Below are 20,589 nucleotides of genomic sequence, written 5' to 3'. Positions count from 1 at the left end.
ACCCAATACAGCTCCAGGAGCCAGGAAACTGGAGGTTCAGGCCGTGGGGCCTTGGAAAGGACCGTGGCTGTTGGGTACTGAGCAGAGGGGTTGCTGCACCCTGGGCTGGCACATTTTTGTCTGTGGCCCTGGCATCTCCCGGGCAGGGGATGTGGGTGGAGGGTGGATGGACCGACAGATGGAAGTCTGGGAGCTCCGGGTCCCAGCACGTAGGAGGTGGGGCTAGGGCTGCACCCCAGCGTCTGAACCGCAGCCGGCCGTGCCTCCAGGTCCCAGGCTCTGACACTGATGGGGGAGGGGCGGGGGGAGGGGCGGGGGGAGGGGCGGGTGACGTCCCCCTCGTGCGCCTTGGGCCGTCCCGGCAGCACCAGCACTGCCTGTGTTCCTGTGGGGATGAGGATTGTCCTTTGTGTGCCTGGATGAGAAGATCACAGTGGACGATCCTGGTCCCCCCCCCCCCGCCCCCACAATGTCGATTTGACCTCCGACCTGGACTTGACGGCTGTCAGCCCCCGAGCCCCGGGCAGCCGGCTGTGCGTGGCGGGAGCCGGCTCTCTGAGGCTTCAAACCTCGCTGGCCATGGCTCGTTCCCCACGGCGTCTCAGATTCAGGCCCAGGAAACCCATCGATGCTATTGGTCACCGAGGAGGCGGCTCTGCAGTGACTCTGTGGGAAGGGGAGGTGGCATGGGATGCTGCTGGCGCTGACCCAGAGCGGACCTGCGCCGTGGCTCCCGGACCGCGGGCCGAGCGGCTGCGTGGTCTCCGCTCTTCTGGAAGCGCCAGGCGGGCACGGACGCGGCCCGGTGCCACGGGTCTCCCTCCCGGCACCGCCTCCCCGGCCAGGTGGTGCCCGTCCCAGACAGCTGGCACCCGCTCCCCGTGGGGCACTCAGAGCCCCCTCCCCGGAAGGCCCGCTGTCCCCAGCGTGGCCCGGGCCCTCTGTGCCGCCGGCCAGGGCAGTGACGGGGGAGGGAGGAGCCCTGCCCTGGCCGGGGGGGGGCTGTCCGAGGTGGGGCTCTGGGGCAGGGCCCACGGAGACGGAAGGGAGCACTGTCCTCCTCGGGGATGGGCCTTGCAGGCCTGGGGCCCGTCAGTGCCAGTGCTCAGCGGCTGTGGCTTTTCGGAGCTGGTCCTGAGTGGGAAGGGGTCCAGCCCACTGACCCCGCGTGGGCCTCTGCCGCTCACCAGCTCCTCGCTGTGTGGCTGCGCGGGGAGAGAGCTGGTCCCAGCCCCGGGCTCCCTGCCCCCCACCCCCACCCCCGGCTCTGACACGGGTTGTCCCTGTTGCTGCCCAGCCGCCTGCACCAAGCTCCTCGGGGCAGGCCCTGGGCCCGCGACCCGCACGCTGGCCTCCGGAGGTCTTTCATGGGGGCGGGGGGGGCGGTTTGGAGCCCACAGTCCGGCCCAGCCATTCACCCGACCTGGCCTGTGTGGGTCTCCGGCGCCTCCCTGCACCTCCTCGGCTCTGGGCGCAGCAGCAGTACCCAGGCCCATGTCCCCGGCACAGAGGGAACGGGGGGGGCCACAGAGGACTGTGCTTAGGGCGCCTGCATTCGAGGGAGCTGGGCTCCTGGCTGCAGAGGCCTGCCCAGCTCCTGGGTGGGGTTCTGAGGCCCTGGGACCGGGTCATGCCAGGTCCAGCTGCAGGGGCGGGGCCCTCCAGGGGGAGGTAGTGATCGCCCCGTCCCTGCAGGGGTGCTCACAGGGAGGGGGCAGGAGCCCCTCATGGGGGTTGACCACGTTGTCCGACTCCCACGGGTCCCCAATGAGAGGAAAGCCGGTGCCTGACGCCCGGGGACTGTGCTGTGGAGGGCGGGGAGGGAGTCCCTGCCCCCTGGCCGGCTGCTCGCCCTGCGCCTGCCTGTCCGCCCCCGTTAACGCGGCTCCTTTCCCCCACAGTGTCGGAGCCCCCGGCGGCCCCGGGCGCCCTGGAGAAGCCGCCCGGCTCGGCCATCCTGTGCACCACGTGCGGGAGCGTGTGCAGGGGCGAGGTGCTGCGGGTGCAGAGCAAGTACTTCCACCTCAAGTGCTTCGTCTGCAAAGGTGGGTGTCGGCCCGCCCGGCGGCGGCGCCTCCGAACCGGGCTGCCGGCCGCCATCGGCCCGCAGGGCGTCTCCGGGCACCGGGCAGGCCGGGAGCCTGGAGGTGCGAGTCCAGAGCCTTCCTCCCTCAGCGCCGTGTTAGCCGTGTGGCTGTCACCCACGGGTGTGGCGGGGGCCCCAGGGTCTCCGCACGCAGCTGCGCCCCCACCGAGGACTCAGGTCCAGGGCCGAGCATGGCCGTGGGGGCCCAGGGTGGGTGCTGGGGCCCTGCCGTCGGCTGTGTGGGGGTGCGGGGCCCCCGCCGGGCATAGGAAGAGAGCATCGCCGTTCATTCCAGTGAAAATGGCCTCCGTGGTCGGACGGTAGAGACGGCGTGAACAACACCCGCGATGAGATGAAACCAAAGCAAAGCGTTGTGAGGAGGCCCGCCAGGAAGCTGGGCCCACCTGCTTCTCTCTCTCTTTTTAAAATGTGTTTTTATTGATTTCAGAGAGGAGGAGGGAGAGAGGGAGAGAGAGAGGAACAGCAATGAGGAGAGAGGCATGGGTCGGCTGCCTCCTGCAGGCCCCACGCTGGGACCGAGCCCGCAGCCCGCGCTGGTCTGGGCCGGATTCCAGGCCTGCCCCGGAGACAGCGAGCGCACCTCCTCCTGGGGTGGGGGGTCCACGCGGGCGGCGCCTCCGGGAGTGAGCGAGCAGCAGTGAGCCCACGCCCCGGAGGGCCTCTGCCTGCCGCCGCCGCTGTGGCCCGCCTTTTGGAGAGGAAACTTGAGACCCCAGTCACGACCCCCCCTCCCCAGGGAAGGGGCCTGAGCCAGCCTGGAGCCCCCTGTCCCTGGAGGGTCACAGTCAATGGGCGGACCCTGGGTCGGCTGGGGGGCCAGTGACTCAGAGAGGATGGGCACCCCCACAGCTGCCCCACCTGGGACCCTGGGACCCCACCCCACACACCCCACCCCTTGCAGGTGCCGCCCCTGGTCTGGGGCCTTGGTGGCTGTCAGGGACGTGCTGAGGGTCACGATGCCCCTGAATTTCCTGGGTCCGGCCGGGCTCCCTGGTGCATCCCCCGCAGCGGTCCCCCCAGGCCCCGCTCCCCGCCCTCAGGAAGGTGCCGGGCTGTTGGGCGTTGAGGGGAGGGCCGGGCAGCCTGGGCGCTTGTTTTCCGGGAGAGGATGGGGCGGGGCGGAGCCGCAGCGTTTCCGTGGCGGGAGCGCAGTCCATGCCTCCGGGGCCCGAGCGAAGGGACGCGCAGCCGGGAGGTCTTCCTGGAGGAGGTGCCCTGCCCGTCGGGCCCGCCCGCCCGAGGCGTCCCTCCCTCCCTCGGAGCCCGGCCGCTGGGCGTGTGTCCGGTTCAGTCTCCCTCCTCCCCATAGCGACCATCGGCCACGTGGCCGAGCAGCAGAACCGGCTGGGCCCGTGTTGAAAGCGGTTCACGGCCGGAGGGGAGAGCGCCGTGTTGGAAGGGCTGTTGTCCTTAGTGCGAGCCTCAGCGGCACATGGACGGCGCAGGCTCCGAGGATGAGCCTCCGGGCTTGACCCGCGGGTTTGGTGGGAGGCGGGAACTGCCCGGTGCCCCCCCCCGCCCCGCCCCGTGTCACAGGGCAGATGGCGCTGCCCCCTGAGCTCGCCGCCCCTGAGGACCGCAGGAGCCAGGCCGAGAGCCGCCCGGGCCGGCTAGGGGAGGGTGCCCAGTGCCTGCGCCCTCGCCTTTGGGACGTCCCAGGCCTTGTGGGAGACCCCCCTGCTCCCCTCCACCCCCGGAGCTTACAGCCCCGGGAAGCTGTGCAGAGTGCGGCATCCGTCGGGCACAGCTTGTCCGCAGGTGACCCCGGCGGGGCGCGCCAGGACCCGGGTCCCGCGGGAGAACCGCGGGAAGTCACCGCGGGAGGGATCTCCGACGACACGCCTGTTATTCCAGGTGGCGAGGCCACGGCCCAGGTCAGGGTGGACCGGGCAGCACAGCCCACCAGCCCGGCCAGCTCGCTCCCCTCGGGCGAGCCCACGGGTCCTCTGCTCTCTCTGTCCTGCCGTCCTCCCGCCCAGCACAGGGGCCCAGGCCACCGGGGCTGCCGTCCTCCCACCCAGCACAGGGGCCCCGGCCACCGGGCTGCCGTCCTCCCGCCCAGCACAGGGGCCCCGGCCACCGGGCTGCCGTCCTCCCGCCCCAGCACAGAGGCCCCGGCCACTGGGGCTGCCGTCCTCCCACCCCGCACAGGGGCCCCGGCCACCGGGCTGCCGTCCTCCTTCCCCCGCACAGGGGCCCCGGCCACCGGGCTGCCGTCCTCCCGCCCAGCACAGGGGCCCCGGCCACCGGGCTGCCGTCCTCCCGCCCCGCACAGGGGCCCCGGCCACCGGGCTGCCGTCCTCCCGCCCAGCACAGGGGCCCCGGCCAGCTGGCCTGGGCACCGCGTTCACATGTGGAATCGTGCTGCACACACATGTCTGTCTCGGGAACATTCATGTTGAGGGCGGAGGAGCGCCCCCATGAGATACGCTCCTCACCGTGCCTCCCACATCTGCCCGGATCCTCCGAGCGCAGGGCCCACGCGGACCAGGCCGGCCCTCCCGTCGGGCATTTGCGTCGATGCCACCCGGGCACCCGGGCAGTCGGTCCCCGAACCTCATCTCTGAGTCTTTCCGACAGTCCTGCCAGCGAACCCTGTTTTACAAATGAGGACTTGGAGGTTCAGAGAGGTGAAGGGACTTGCCCCAGGTCACACAGCGGGAGAGCAGGAGGGAGGACTCCAGCCCAGGCTGCCCCCAGGGACCACTGGCCACGGGCTGTGTGACGCTGCAGCCAGCGCAGGGCCTGTCTGTCCGCGGGGGAGCCTGGTCACTTCCTCCCGGGGTCAGGAGGTCGCTGGGTCAGAGGGCGGGGGCGGTTCTCACATTCTTTAGAGTCAGTGCCAAATGGAGTTCCAGAAAGTGCCTTCCCCCCACGGCGCCCTCCTGACCGCTTCTCGTAAAGGACCACAGCGAGTGCCAGGGGCTGAGCTCAGGGTCACCCCGCTGCTCCGCGACCCCTGCAGTCTCGACGGGTCCAGTGGGCAAGAGAGGCTGTACGAGCAACTATCTTAAATAGGAGTTCTCCAATTATTCGTGAACTTGGACTTGGACTCAGACTTATAGCAGGCCTGTCCGTACCAACCCCGGTGAGCACAGCAGCCGAGGTTCGATCGGCAGCCACGTGACCGGGAGGAAGTGGCAGCTGCCCTGGGCGGGCGTGACAGGAAGGCGGCCTCGGTCCCTGTCCTGGCGCTGGCGTGGCGGAGGCTCAAGTTTCCATGGGGCACGAGGCCCGTTACACACTTCGCCCTCCAGGGGGCAGTCTGGCCTCACGCCCTTAGGAAGAATAGGAAAACAGCCGGACGCAGAGGCCGGGTGTCCAGGGCCTAATTGGTATGGGGGGGGGGTGTTGCAGAAAAAGACCACAGACCTCCTGGCAGGCCCAGAGAGCCTGTTCCTCCCGAGGGGGCACCGCTGTCCGGCCTCTGTCGTGATGCGAGACTCAGCAAAGGGCCCCACTCCCGTGGGTGTGAGCCGGATTCAGCTCCGGGCTCTGGGTGAGAGACGTCAGCACAGCCGGCCTGGCAGGTCCCCCTGCCGCACTCACGTCACCCCAGCTCCTCTGCGCTGCACTTTTACCTCTGAGGAGGCCCAGAGAGGTCAGGAACTTGCCCAGGGGCGCACAGCACAGCACAGGTGGAGCCTGGAGCCGGGGCCCAAATCCAGGCGGCTCCCGCGGCCGGGCCCTCAGCGCTCAGCCTGCGCCTGGCCTGTCCGGGGAGCTGGCCTCCCCTGGAGAAGAGGGAGGAAGGACTGTCCGAGGCCCTCATGGCCGTCCCCAGCCCCCAGCACAGGCAGCCCTCGTGCCGGGAGGGGGCAGGGAGACGCAGGAGGGCCCCCCTCCCCCTGTGGGTGAAGGGCTGGGCTGGGGTCCACCTGATGTGGGGAGGGGGGTGCACTGATGGAGCGTGACCTGAGGGAAGGGCTGGCCAGACTGAGACGCCGTGGAATCAGTTTCCACGCTCCACACTCCCAGTGCTCTCGGCACGTGGCCTCCCTGGGAAGTTGGTGGTGGAGGGAGGTGGCTGGCCTTGTCCCAACCCCCGGGCACCACGCGAGGCTCCGGTCAGCAGTGGGGCTCCCTTGGTGAGACCCAGCACGCTGTCACAGCCCAACCATCAGCGCTGTGCTCAGCGCATGTAGCACTCAGCGGGGTGTGTGCCACGCATGTTCCAATAGCATGTAGCATTCAGCGGGGGGGTGCCACGCATGTTCAGGTAGCATGTAGTACTCAGCAGGGGGTGTGCCACGCCTGTTCCGATAGCATGTAGCACTCAGCGGGGTGTTTGCCACGCGTGTTCCAATAGCATGTAGCACTCAGCAGGGTGTGTGCCACGCGTGTTCCGATAGCTCTGTACTCATCGTCGTCAGGGTAACCCAGCCCAGGCCTCGCGGAACCCCTAGAGCCTCGTGACCACAGGGGCTCCCAGGAGCCGGTGTCCCGGCGGCGTCCGCGGTGGTGCGGAGAGTGTGTGGCACGTGCAGTGTCCAACGCCTGCATGCGTGCAGCTCTCCCGCAGGAAGGGGCGGGAGAGGCCGCTGTGCTGGGAGCCTGGAGGCGGGTTGTGAGCGGCTGTCAGTGGTCTCGCCCTGGCACCTGCCTCCCACCGGAGGTGCTCAAGTTCAGAGAGGCCAGGCCTGCCCGGGCCGTTGGGCTCAGTTCGGCCTGCAGGCCGAAGGGTCCTGGGTTTTGATTCCAGCAAGGGCAGATGCCCGGGTTGCAGGCTGGGTCCCTGGTAGGGGGCATGCAGGAGGCAACCAATCGGTGTGTTTCTCTCACATCGATGTTTCTCTCTGTCTCTCCCTCTGTCTCCCACTCTCCCTAAAAATCAATGGAAAAGCATCCTGGGATGATGCCGGGGTTCTTGTCCCAGCCTTAAAAGGGTTCAGCATTCTGGAGAAAGGGGCTGATGCGTAGATGATTAAGAAGGAGTCCAAAGACGAAAGGTAATTTTGAATGGCATTGGGGGTCAGAGGAGCTTCAGCTAAAGGAACTGAAGACTCACCTTGTCTGAGGACCCCGTGCTATTTATTTAACACAATTTGTCCTAAGACAAGGTGGAGATAATACACTTCAAAGGGTAGGGTACAGAAGCATTGTCAGTTTGGGGAATAGCCTACAGCTGTTCAGGTGTTTGGCCAACAGGAAGCAATAACATGTAGATTAAGATGCCCTGAGCTGTCTGGCAGCAAACAATCATCCTGTTCAGGTTTGGGGGAAGTGCCATTTAGCCGTTCCAACAGGTAAACTACACTTGACTCACCCTTGTTGAGCCCCCAAGCTTCACCAACCTTTTGGTGAAACTCGTGTCATTAGTACATGCTGGCGTTGGTTCCCGGCAGGATGCGGATTAAAAACCAAACAAACAAAACCCCACAAAGACCCAGTACTGGGAACTCGCGGAAACGACACCCTTTGCCGTCAGTTAATATTTTAACAAAAATTCCGAGGGATCGATTCAAAACCTTATGAGGGCCACGTGGTTTTTCACGCCTCTATAGGCCATGACCTGTGAGGACTGGCCTGGCCGAGGTGCTGGGGCTGCCCGGAGGGGTCTGGGGCCTCCAGCAGGGAGGGGGGGGTCCAGGCAGTGCTCCCTCTGAAACCCTGCCTGGCTCCCACGTGTCCCTGGGGCAGGAGGGGCGTGTGCGGGGTGAAGGCTCAGGTGTCCCGGTGGTTGAGTGACCAGCTGCCCCCAGGCTGGGTGCCCAGTCTCCGCCCAGCAGAGTCCCCCAGCCCCTCAGCTCCCTGGGGCAGCAGCTGTGTGTTGGGGGCCAGGGGACAGAAGGGTTCATGGTCAGGTGTCCCGGGTCCCTCCTGCAGGGCCTGGCCTTGTCCACAGGTGGGAGGGTCAGGAAGCTCACAGTGACCTGGCACAGACCTCCGGACTCATCTGTCCTCTGCCACAGGGACCTTCCCACCCAGGCAGCCTCGCGCGGAGTAGGTCCCTTTCTGATCCTTCTATCCCGCACGGGGACAGGAGCCCGGTCGGCGGGGGGCTGGGGCCTCAAGATCCCCCTGGTGGGTCCCGGAGCGAGGGAGGGAGGCTGGCGGCCCTCAGCACCGCGAGGTGTCCGCCCAGGCGTGCGCCCCTTTCTGGAAGCGTCCACAAGGAAGTGCACTCCATCAAGGCCGAGGGCGGAGCTGGAGCGGTGCCGGCCCGGGCCCCACCCGAGGTTTCTCAGGGAACCGCTGAGCCTGCATCAGGTGGGGGGGTCTGTGGGGGCCCTCCCGTGGGAGAGGGTCCCGCCTGACGCTGCCTCGCGCTCTCCCCAGTGTGCGGCTGCGACCTGGCCGAGGGCGGCTTCTTCGTGCGCCAGGGCCAGCACATCTGCACTCGGGACTACCAGCGTCTGTACGGCACCCGCTGCTTCGCCTGCGACCGCTTCATCGAGGGCGAGGTGGTGTCGGCGCTGGGCAGGACCTACCACCCCGACTGCTTCGTGTGCGCCGCCTGCCGGTGAGTGAGCCCCGGGCCCTGCGCCCACCCGGGCCCCTGCGCCCACCCCGGGCTCCTGCGTCCACCCCGGGCCCCTGCGTCCACCCCGGGCCCCTGCGCCCACCCCGGGCCCCTGCACCCACCCCGGGCCCCTGCGCCCACCCCGGGCCCCTGCGCCCACCCCGGGCCCCTGCACCCACCCCGGGCCCCTGCGCCCACCCCGGACCTCTGCGCCCACCCGGGCCCCTGCGCCCACCCCGGACCTCTGCGCCCACCCCGGGCCCCTGCACCCACCCCGGGCCCCTGCGCCCACCCCGGGCCCCTGCGTCCACCCCGGGCCCCTGCGCCCACCCCGGGCTCCTGCGTCCACCCCGGGCCCCTGCGCCCACCCCGGGGCCGGCCGGGCTCCCTCCCTGCTGCCCGGTGGGTCACAGCTACAGAGGGAGGCAGGGCCCAGCCCGGGACGGCAGGTGGACACTGGGCAGCCGCACAGCAGAGCACAGCCTCACAGCACAGACCCTGCGGCCTCCTGCCCTGCCCGTCGCCCAGGACCGAGCCCCCTTTCCTGGGGGTGCAGAGGCCGGGCCGCTGAGGCTGCTGGTGCGTGGCCTCCTTTGGCTTCTGGGAAGGTGCTCTGTCCCCGACCCTCCTCGGCCCCCGCGGCCAGCTCCTCCTGTCCGCGTCCTCCTCACACGCCATCTCCCGGGGCACCTGCTTCAGCCCCTCCTGCCCTGCCTCTGCCGCTCCCCGGCTGCCTGGCATGTCCCCCTGCCTCTCACCCCGCGACATCACACCCAGCCCCCAGGCATGTGTCCCCCTGACTCCCGGCCTCTCACCCCCATGACACCATACCCAGCCACCGGGCGCGTGACCCCAGCATGGGCAGCTTCCAGGATCCCGCCCTCTCCAGAACCCCCCGGCCACCGTCCCGCTCAGGGGCCCCGCCATGGTCTCCATGCTGGGTCCCCTCCCCTCTGCCTGGCGCTGCCCACAGGGCCCCTGGGTCTCCACACTCCTCAGCCCGGCTCGGCCTCCAGCCAGCTCCCATCATTCACTCCGCCGGGCTTTCCACACACCTCGCGGGCCAGGCCTGGTCACCTGGGCGCGCATCAGCGGACACCCCCAGGGCTCAGACCCAGACACTGCAGTGCAGGAAGGTGCCTCCAGAGCCTCTCCCCCGGAGCAGGCCAACCCCCCCCCCCCCCATTGCATCCTGTCCTGACGCTCTCCTGGGCCAACCTCTCTAGCAACCCGTCCTGGAGCAGCTTGATGTGAGCCCCGTGTGGGCGGGGCCGGGCTGAGTCCCCTTTGGCCGGGCTGCCCGGCACCCTGCGGGGTGCAGTGACGGATGCGGGGGGCAGACCCAGGTCCCGACCCTCAGCAGCAGGGAGACCGCCTCCCTCCCTCCCTCTTTCTACCGCCACCGACACACTGCTCCCAGGGGAACGTCTCATTTCTGGAAAACAAAGAACGAAAACCCTAGTGTGGCCTGGCCAGTGTGGCTCAGTGGTTGAGTGTCGACCCATGAACCAGGAAGTCACAGTTCAATTTCCAGTCAGGGCACGTGCCGGGCTGATCCCCAGTGTGGGCGTGCAGGAGGCAGCCAGGCCATGATGCTCTCATCATTGGTGTTTCTCTCTCCCCCTCCCTTCCGCTCTCTGGAAAAACTAAACAAGAGGCGTGTATGCTGCTCTCTTCTCTGTCTCCTCACGCCCAGTTCAACGGAGCCTTTTGCGTGTGGTCCCCAGGCCGTGCCTGTACCGCGGCACGTGCACCAGCAGAAGGGGGCTTTGTCGGGATGTGGAGAGGGCGGAACAATGCCGGGAGCGTTTCCAAGGAGTCCCTGTGTCTTACCCAGCGTGCGAGGGCCAGTGTCCCCCAGGCTGTCTCAGTGATTTCTGGGCGAGTTGCTTAGAGACCAGGGCTGACGTCGTCACAGTGGGGCTGAGAGACCAGCTCCGGGTAATCTGCTGTGTTGAGGATAACAGCCGACGGCTCAGTCCTGCTGGGCCCGGACCCCCGGCCACCATAAACAACGAGAAAACCGGACAACACACACAAAACACCTGTTTGCAGATGTCGGGCCCAGGCAGCTGAGGGCGGAGAGAAGGAGGGCAAAGGAATGGGGCCCTGTGACCGGCCTGGCCTGCTGCCCGGTCCCAGGAGGGACCCCGGGGCCTGGCATTCTCGCTGAGTTGGGAGACGGAGCTCTGAGAGACGGAGCAGCACGCGGAGGGGGAGAGCGGCGTGGACCAGAGCTCCGGGAGCTGTGGAGGGGCCATCGCATCCCGACCAATCCAGAGCCCTGTGGGCCCGGCGGGCATCTCACAGGGTGAGGCAGAGAAGGACCAGCTGGCTGTAGCTAAGCAGCTCCCAGGCCTGGGAGGCCTTGGGTTCTGGCCAGTCGGACAGTCCGTGCCGAATACCCAGCACGCAGTAGGGACACCACAAGGACCATCCACGCATTAACGGTGGGACGGGGCCAACCAACTGCAGGACAAGCCTCAGGAAGGTCAGGCTGATCCGCAGACCCGGTCGCCGCCCGCCAAAGCGCAGTGCAACCCTCCCTATCGGAAGAAAAGGAAGTCCCGCCCTCGGCAACGTGAAATTGACAATGTCCAACTTCCGATCAAATGCCACCGCTCATAAACAGGAACAAAAGCACCACGGAGCCAGGAGAGAAACTAGCCCGCGGCAGGGGCCCAGGGTGGAGAGCCACGGCGGGACGCACAGACAGGGCCTCGGAGACGCCTCCTGTCGTGTGTCTAGGCGTGTGAAGGAAAGCTGAAACATAAGAAAGTCACAGAAGATGCTGAAAGAAACCACGTGGAGCTTCTAGAAATGAAAATGACAATGTCTGAAAGGAGACATTCCTTGGGAGGAATGAGCAGTAGCTTTTGCTGAGGAAAAGATTAGTGAACTTGACATAACTATAGAAACTATTTATCTAAAGCAAAGAGACCAAAAAAAAAAAGACTGAAAATGTGAAGAGAGACCGGGGGGTCTGTGGATATAGATCTATCTGTCTGTCCCTCTAGGTTGGGAAGGGGAGACCCAGGGGATGAGAGAAGACTGAAAAAAATTCGAAGAAATAAAGGTTGGAAAATGTCCAAATTTGATGAAAACTGGAAACGCATGGTTCCAAGAATCTCAGTGAACCCCATGCAGAATAAACAACAAAAACCTGCCAACTCGAGCACAATCAAATTTCTGAGAAACAATAATAAGAAGAAAATCTTAGAGGCAGCAAGAGAAAAAACACCACCACATATGTACAGTGGAATCTATCCTATATAATAAAAGAGTAATATGCAAATAGACTGAACAGCAGAACAACTGAACAACCAATCAAAGCGTAATATGCTAATGATATGCTAAGGCTGCTCAACCGCTTGCTATGACGTGCATTGACCACCAGGGGGCAGATGCTCCGACTGGTAAGTTAGCTTGCTGCTGGGGTCCGGCCAATCAGGACTGAGCAAGATGAGCCAGACATGCCCTGGAGCTCTCCCGCAGTCCCTCCCCGGCCCATTCGTGCACCAGTGGGGTCCCTCAGCCTGGCCTGTGTCCTCTAGCAATCTGGGACTCCTCAGGGGATGTCAGAGAGCCAGTTTCAGCCCGATCCCGCAGGCCACTCCCCTTGGGAAGGTGCCAGATGCAGGGCTCACGGCTGGTGAGCCCTGCTACAGCAGCATGAGCCTCTCCCAATCGGGACTGATTGGGCCGGAGCCGGCGTCAGGCACATTGGGGCCGGGATGAGCAGGAGTGGCAGGTAGGAGCTGCAGGCAGTGTTGGACTGCAGGTTTCAGTCTGATCCCTATAGGCCACCCAGAGGGACCCCACCCGTGCACAAATTCGTGCACCAGGCCTCTAGTATATATATAAGGCTAAAATGCAAAGTGTCCCCACAGGAGTTTGACCAGGAGACTGGGAGTTCTAACGCTCACTATGACGTGTGCTGACCACCAGGGGGTGGCATGGAATGAAGGAAGGCCCCAGCCGGCAGCCTGCAGCCAGGGAAGGGAGGCCCCAGCCGGCAACCGGGAGGCCCCAATTGGCCCTGATCACCAGCTAGGCCTAGGGACCCTACCTGTGCAAAAATTTCATGCACCAGGCCTCTAGGAAAAGAATGACTGCTGACTTCTTATCTGAAACTATGTGCACCAGAAGACAATAGAACAGCATCTTTAAAGAGCTGAAAAAAAAATCTATATATATAAAAAAAACACAACCCTTCAAAAATGAAGGCAAGACCGGTAAAGGGTATGGCATTCTTTTGGGGGGGTGATAAAAAAATGTCCTCAAATTGATTGTGGGGATGGTCGCACAGCGTTGAATACCCTAACAACCTTTGAGTGGGATGTGACTGTTAGCGTGTACACGAATAAAAGTGCCAGTAAAGCCGTCAGTCAAAAAGTGAAGACTTGTAGACACACAGACGCTAAGAGAATTTGTTGCCAGAAGTCCTGCACCTGCAACACAGTTAAAGGAAAATTTTCAAGCTGAAGGAAAATGCCAAAAAACACCGAGAAGAAGCAAAAGCAAGCCATCGGCTGGTAGATAATACGTATGTCATGAAGCACTGGTGTCCGAAATCTGTAAAGAGCTTCTGCAAGTCAATATTAGAAGACAAAAAAAAAAAGAAAAAAGAAAACCCTATTAAAAAGTGGGAAAACGAGTTTAACGTGTACTCCACAAGAAATATATGTGAGAAACAACCTGAGCATCGTCCATCGCCAGGGGAGGCAGCCTGGACTTAGGATGCAGTGCCGTCCTAGAGCCACCAGAATGACCGAAACTGAGATGGAGGGTGTGGGGCGTCGGGGAGGACCGCAGCAAAAGGAGCTCTCAGACACTCCTGGTGGGAACGCAGAGGGTGCCACCTCCGTGGAAGGCAGTTGGCCAGACACACAGTTGGCGTGTGACCCAGCACTTCTCCTCCTCGGGGTTCGCCGGCTCTCTGTCTGCTGGTGTGGGTGAGGGCGCTGCGGCTCCGGTGTCACGGACTGGCCTGAGGTCACACCGTGGGGACGCGGCAGCACTGGGTGGAGGGACCGGGCGTCCCCGACCTGTGAGGGCCCAGGGGGAGGGGACAGTGTGTGTGGTGGGTCCTGGCTTGTCATTCCTCCTCTTGTTTCAGGTTGCCCTTCCCGCCCGGGGACCGAGTGACCTTCAACGGGAAGGAATGCATGTGCCAGAAGTGTTCCCTGCCCAAGTCCGCGGGTGGCAGCGCGCAACTGTCCCAGGGCCTCTGGAGTGAGTGGGCACTGAGTGGCGTGGGGGGAAGGGGGGGCTGGCGCTGACCAGAGGTGGGGGGATTATGAGGAAGGGAACAGGGATAGAAATCTCAGGTACGTTCGTGCCGTCCAACCTTTGCACGGGCAGTGCCCGCTGCCCCGTGTGCCACTCCTGCTTTTCGCCCACCTCCCTTCCTGCGTTTGGCCCAGCTCTGGCCTGCCTCCTCCAGGAAGCCCTCCTGGCCTGCTCCCCGTTCTCTCCCTCCAGCTCACTCAGCTCCCCGCCGCTAATTCCAGGCCATCTAGAAGCCCCTGGGGAGAGCCCTCAAAAGAGCATTGACCTCTGGGCTCCTGTGGTCGGGGGCTGCCCATGGCAGGAGCCTGGCCAGGGTGTGTATGTAGTAGGTGCCCAATGTGTGCTTCTTGCATGTAGACGCTGGAGATGTTCCTCTAAAAGCAGAAGCGCCAGCTGGCCGGTGGGTGTGGGCCGAGTGAGAGTGGGGCAGGCGCGGCAGGTGCTGGCCTTTTCCAGCGTGGGTGACTCTTCGGGACCGAGAGGGATGTGGGGACTGGGCCGGGCCCCAGCGTTCCGGGCCCTGCTGCTGCCACGATCCCACCGCGGAGGTGGCGTCGCTGTGGGGTCCCGGCACCAGGGCCACGTGTCCTGGGACAGAGTGGGGGTTCCTGCTGATTTCCGGAGCCAGGCCCTTGCCCAGGTTTGATTCCTCCCGCCCACGTGGTTCCCACTCACTCATTCATTCATTCATTCATTCACACGTGCACACATTCATCCGCTTGGTCCCCACCCTCCTGCCTGGGCAGCGAGTGGAGGAAAGCCCCATCCCCTCGGGCGCTGGGTCTTGGAGCTGGAGTCTGTCTTAAAGTTGTTTTCCAAAGTTGCATGTGGTTTGAACCGTGTGATAATTTGGGAAAGCCAGAGCTTGCCAGCAGCCCTGGGACCGTGCTGGCTCTGGCTGGAGGGTGCACCTGCCCAGGCCCAGATGCTCCACCCCTGGCAGGCAGGCCTCTGTCTCCCCAGCTCCCGGCCCGGTGCCTGCAGTCAGCTCAGCCACGGCCCGGTGCATGCAGTCAGCACTCAGCCACGGCCCGGTGCATGCAGTCAGCTCAGCCACGGCCTGGTGCATGCAGTCAGCACTCAGCCACAGCCCGGTGCATGCAGTCAGCACTCAGCCACAGCCCGGTGCATGCAGTCAGCTCAGCCACGGCCCAGTGCCTGCAGTCAGCTCAGCCACGGCCCGGTGCATGCAGTCAGCACTCAGCCACGGCCCAGTGCATGCAGTCAGCACTCAGCCACGGCCCAGTGCATGCAGTCAGCGCTCAGCCACGGCCCGGTGCCTGCAGTCAGCTCAGCCACGGCCCGGTGCCTGCAGTCAGCTCAGCCACGGCCCAGTGCATGCAGTCAGCTCAGCCACGGCCCGGTGCCTGCAGTCAGCACTCAGCCACGGCCCGGTGCATGCAGTCAGCACTCAGCCACGGCCCGGTGCATGCAGTCAGCACTCAGCCACGGCCCGGTGCATGCAGTCAGCTCAGCCACGGCCCAGTGCATGCAGTCAGCACTCAGCCACGGCCCAGTGCATGCAGTCAGCTCAGCCACGGCCCGGTGCATGCAGTCAGCACTCAGCCACGGCCCGGTGCCTGCAGTCAGCTCAGCCACGGCCCAGTGCATGCAGTCAGCACTCAGCCACAGCCCGGTGCCTGCACTCAGCCACGGCCCGGGGCATGCAGTCAGCTCAGCCACGGCCCAGTGCATGCAGTCAGCACTCAGCCACGGCCCAGTGCATGCAGTCAGCACTCAGCCACGGCCCGGTGCCTGCAGTCAGCTCAGCCACGGCCCGGTGCATGCAGTCAGCTCAGCCACGGCCCAGTGCATGCAGTCAGCCCTCAGCCACGGCCCGGTGCATGCAGTCAGCACTCAGCCACGGCCCGGTGCATGCAGTCAGCCCTCAGCCATGGCCCGGTATATGCAGTCAGCTCAGCCACAGTCCAGTGCATACAGTCAGCACTCAGCCATGGCCCAGTATATGCTGTCAGCTCAGCCACAGTCCAGTGCATGCAGTCAGCTCAGCCACGGCCCGGTGCATGCAGTCAGCACTCAGCCACGGCCCAGTGCCTGCAGTCAGCACTCAGCCACGGCCCGGTGCATGCAGTCAGCTCAGCCACGGCCCAGTGCATGCAGTCAGCTCAGCCACGGCCCAGTGTATGCAGTCAGCTCAGCCACGGCCCAGTGTATGCAGTCAGCTCAGCCACGGCCCAGTGCATGCAGTCAGCTCAGCCACGGCCCAGTGCATGCAGTCAGCTCAGCCACGGCCCGGTGCCTGCAGTCAGCTCAGCCACGGCCCAGTGTATGCAGTCAGCTCAGCCACGGCCCAGTGTATGCAGTCAGCTCAGCCACGGCCCGGTGCCTGCAGTCAGCACTCAGCCACGGCCCAGTGTATGCAGTCAGCTCAGCCACGGCCCAGTGCATGCAGTCAGCGCTCAGCCACGGCCCGGTGCATGCAGTCAGCGCTCAGCCACGGCCCGGTGCCTGCAGTCAGCTCAGCCACGGCCCGGTGCATGCAGTCAGCTCAGCCATGTGGGAACAAACTTGGTGACTTGTTTTCTACATGTTTGCCCCCCTGCCCTGTAGCAGGGTCCCCAAAGCACACTAGCCAGACTGTCCCTCTTTCTGCTCCCCAGGGCACTAACTGCCTTAGGGTGTCCCGAGACCCCGCGGTGAGGCCCCCCCTCCTCTGGGCCCGGCGGTGACGTCTGTGTCCTCCTCCTCGCAGGCTGTGGGGGCTGCGGCGCGGAAATCGGAAACGGCCGGTCCCTGGTGGCCCTGGATCGGCACTGGCACCTGGGCTGCTTCAGGTGCAAGACCTGCGGGAAGGAGCTGAACGCCGAGTACATCAGCAGGTGAGCGGGCGGCGGCGGGCCGGAGCCCGGGTGTGGGCCTCCGCCTGGCCCCGCCCTCCACCCGCGCTCCTCCCTCCCGTCTCCACGGCGAGGCGGGAACCCTGGCTGGGCTGGCGTCTGGCCCCACAGCCGGTGCAGCCCGGCTTCCCTAACGTCTCTGCAGAGACGCCGCCGCCATTGGTTTTGCTGACGGAGCCGATGTCGCGCTCCCATCTTTGACAGTCACACGCCTCCGCGCCTCTGCCCGAGGTGCCCCCCCCCCCCCGGGAACTCGCCCCCGGCTGGCACCGGCTCTCCTGCTCAACCAAAGGGGCCGTCGTGAGGGGCGGAGGGCTGCACGGTCCCGGTGGTCATGACGGGACGCCTCAGCCCGGTGCTCAGACCGCTCCAGCACAGGCCCCACAGGGCGCTCCCCGCCGGCGCTCCGGAGGCCGTGGCTGGTGTGGGGGAGGGCGCTTCTGGGAGACCTTGGCCCTGCGCGGGCACCTGGTGTGCCGAGGGCGTGCACGTTCATCCAGGGCTCGGACAGACAGGCGAGCCCCGGCACAGGAGTGGGGGTGGGGTGCAGCGGGCGGCCTCGGCTCAGCACAGCAGGGCTCCCTGCGCGGCTCTCCTGGAGTCTTGGCCAGTCCTGATGCCCCGGGGACAGAGCATCACAGGGACTGAGCCGGTTAAAAGAAGGCCTGCCGTAAAACGGCACCGAGTGCAGCACACACATGCTGGCACATGCACACACACGCACGCACGCACACAGCACACACACACATGGGCACATGCACATACACACATGGGCACATGCACATGCTGGCACATACATATGCTGGCACATGTACACACACATGCGCGCACACACGCACAGGAGGTGGCCCCGCGTCACTTCTGGTGACCTTTCCTCTGATTCTGCAGGGAGGCCTTGCTGGCTCTGTTTTCTTTCTTTCGGCTGCATGAGCCTCTGCTCATCTCAGAATAACCCGCGTTCAGTGGAAGCCCCTCTGTGCGGCGGGGCCCCTCGCCGCCGGCCCCTGTCAGGTGAAGGGAGGGACTCAGAGGCAGCCCGGCGGCCCGCGTGTGTGAGAAGGGGGCGAGCCGCCCAGCCCCCGGAGCGCAGCGGCCGTGGCAGCGGCCCACACGGCGCTGTTACTTAGCAGCCTCCGACTGTCCCAGAATGAGGAGGAGGGCGCCGTGGCGTTGCCATGGAGACATCATCTTTGAACCTCCGGGGTTTGCTGCACATCCACCCATTTTTGGGGAATCGCAGGGCCCCGAGGTCGGCGGCCTTTGAAAGTGGCTCCTCGGGCCCCATTTCTTCCTCCCTGTCCTGTGAGCCGAGGCTTCCCCCTCGGGGAGGCTGTGCGGGCAGAGGCGCCCCTGCAGCCAGGGCCTGTCCCCCCAGCAGGCCCCGCCCCTCCCGCAGGCTCCCTGCGACTAGAGGAGGTTGGTCATCATCATAATCGCAGTCACTTTCAAAAGAGCTCCCAGCCAGCGACGGCAACGTGGCTCAGGGGTTGAGTGACGACCTGGGAACCAGCAGGTCACAGTTCGATTCCCGGTCAGCGCACAGGCCTGGGTTGCAGGCTCGATCCCCAGGGTGGGGCGTGCAGGAGGCAGCCCATCAGGGATTCTCTCTCCTCACTGATGTTCCTATCTCCCTCTCCCTCTTTTCCGCTCTGAAATTAAAAAAAAAAGAAATGAGCTCCCGGCTGGCAGACGCTGGGCCCAGCGCGATGCCTGCGGGATCTCCCGTCCATGAGCACGCGGGTCCTTTCTCTCACGGCTCCCGCAGTGGGGGCTCCGGGGTTAGGCGACCTGCCCCAGGCTGCCCAGATACCCAGGGGCAGCGCCCCAAATGGTGTGTCACTCGTCACTCATCCCACCACCACCAGCAGCGCCTGGCGCGGAATGGGCCCGCTGTCAACCTCTGGGGGCGCCGCCAGCCCCTCACTCTGCCGCTGGGCAGGTGGCCCCAGCGCGGGGCCCCTCACTTTCTCCGTCTTCGCGGTCTCTCGTGGGGCTGGTGTGACGACGGAGGCCGTGCTCCCGCCTGCGGAGCGCGGGGGGTGGTCCTGCCACTTGGAGGAAGAGGAAGTGGGCTTGTCCCTCTGCCACGGCCCCTCTCCCGGGCGAGGGTTGTGGGCCTTGGGGTGCTGGGGTGACCCCGCCCATCCTGACTGCCTGGCTCGTTGCAGGGACGGGCTGCCCTACTGCGAGGCCGACTACCACGCCGAGTTCGGCATCCGCTGCGACGGCTGCGGGAAGTACATCACGGGGCACGTGCTGGAGGTAAGGCCGCCCGGGCGCCGCTGCCCGCGTGAGGACCGGGGGGGCCTCCATGACCCACAGCCCTGTGTGTTTGTGCAAGCATCTGCACCAGAGCCTTTGCCACCTCGTCCTCCCCGCCCTGCCTGGGGACCCCTGGGAGCGAGCCACCTCCTCCAGGAAGCGCGCCAGGGCCTCTCCCCTGTGCCCTTGACGAGCTGCTCGAACTGGAGAGGTGGGAAGGCCTGGAGATCCTGGTCCAGCCCTTCGCCTCGATGGGGAGCCCGAGGCCTGGAGGGTTTAAAGCGAGCGCGGCAGGCAGGACTGTGCCCGGGGAGGGCAGAGGGGGCCGGCCGCCCGGCAGGCCAGGTCGCGGAGCACTTGCAGGCCGGGTCCTCCCGGGGCCGCCTGTGCGCGGCTAGATCCGGCGGCAGCCGCACGGCGTCCCCCGCGAGAGAGCGCGTGCCGTGCGCTGGCCCACGTCTGCGCGGGAGGATGAATCCCGGGACGACTGGGACCGAAGCCCGCGTGCCCGGTGCCCAGGCTGCCGCCCTCACCCACCCCACGGCCCCTCCTGGCTCCGGGCTGGCTGCCATCGGGGGAGGCAGGTGACAGGACCTCAGGGAAAGGCAAGCGGCTGAGCATGGCGGAGCGGGGGGAGGGGGGGCATGGCGGGGGCGCGGACCCAGCCCAGGTCCCAGAAGCGGCCTCTGCGGGGAGGACCGGTTGGGGCTGAGGCTGCAGAGCCCCCCACACCCCCGAGAGAACCCCTGGGACTGGCTTGTATTGTAACGAGCTGCGTCCACCTGGAGAGCAGGATGTGAGAGAAACGAGCCCGTCAGAAAGCTGTGGCTTCACTCACGTGGGACATAAAGCTGGGGCGCGTGAACACACACAGCGGAGTGGGGGTTGCCGGCGGGAGGGGTGGGGGAGGCGGGGGCCCTAGTATCTGGTGCCGGGAGGAGATGTGACCGGGTGGTGGGCACGCGGTGTCACACACAGATCTTGTAACAGAGAGACGAACCCACCCGACACCTGTGTGTGCGTTGGTCCTGCAGGCGTGTGACCCTGGCAGCTCCCTGACAGCCGTGGGCCCTGCCCCTGTGCCCGGGAGCGGCAGACCTGCCCCAGCCCCGCTGCCTGCCCTGCTTCTTGGCCCCATAGAAGGCTCCAGAAATGTCCTCAGGGACGCCAGGGACAGGGCCTGGGAGCTGTCCCCACCTCAGTGCTGGCCAGGGGTGCCTGATGGGGGGAGGGGGGCAACCAGCAGGCCTCCCTGGGTGGCCCCGGAGGCAAGGGGAAGGCGACCAGTCTGCAGAGTGAGCGGCCGGTGTTGGATTGCAGCCGAGCACAGCATGGGGTGCGGTGTCCGCGTGCCCTCCCTCCCCCCCCCGTCTGCCCCCCCCCCGTCTCCCCCCAATGCTTCTGTGCATCAGCAGGCACAGCTGGGCTGCGCTCCCGGCCCGCGGAGGCTGAGGCTCCGGGGAGATGGATGCCCTGTTTTCTCTGCCGGAGCCGGGCTGGCTGCGCCGTGGGCTCTGCACGCTCTGAGCTCCCTCCTGGAGAGGAGAGGCGGCAGCGAGGGCGGGCGGAGACGAACCTGGGCGGAGGCGAGCCGGCGCGGCAGCGGG

General features: G+C 65.7%; 1 protein-coding gene across 2 annotated transcripts in view; it reads left to right on the top strand.

The window, feature by feature from the left end:
* Positions 1-20,589, top strand: part of ABLIM2 (actin binding LIM protein family member 2) — a 96,937-nt gene that overhangs the window by 24,587 nt on the left and 51,761 nt on the right. For both annotated transcript variants that reach the window (XM_054708360.1, XM_054708356.1), the window contains exons 2-6: positions 1,902-2,045; positions 8,387-8,570; positions 13,690-13,805; positions 16,576-16,702; positions 18,889-18,982. In XM_054708360.1, coding sequence (XP_054564335.1) covers positions 1,902-2,045; positions 8,387-8,570; positions 13,690-13,805; positions 16,576-16,702; positions 18,889-18,982 — 665 coding nt within the window. The remainder of the gene's footprint in view (positions 1-1,901; positions 2,046-8,386; positions 8,571-13,689; positions 13,806-16,575; positions 16,703-18,888; positions 18,983-20,589) is intronic.

This window comes from Eptesicus fuscus, chromosome 2 (assembly GCF_027574615.1).
Source record: "Eptesicus fuscus isolate TK198812 chromosome 2, DD_ASM_mEF_20220401, whole genome shotgun sequence".
Classification (NCBI taxonomy): domain Eukaryota; kingdom Metazoa; phylum Chordata; class Mammalia; order Chiroptera; family Vespertilionidae; genus Eptesicus; species Eptesicus fuscus.
Note: the sequence above shows the minus strand (reverse complement) of the source record. Positions and strands in the feature narration are given on the sequence as shown.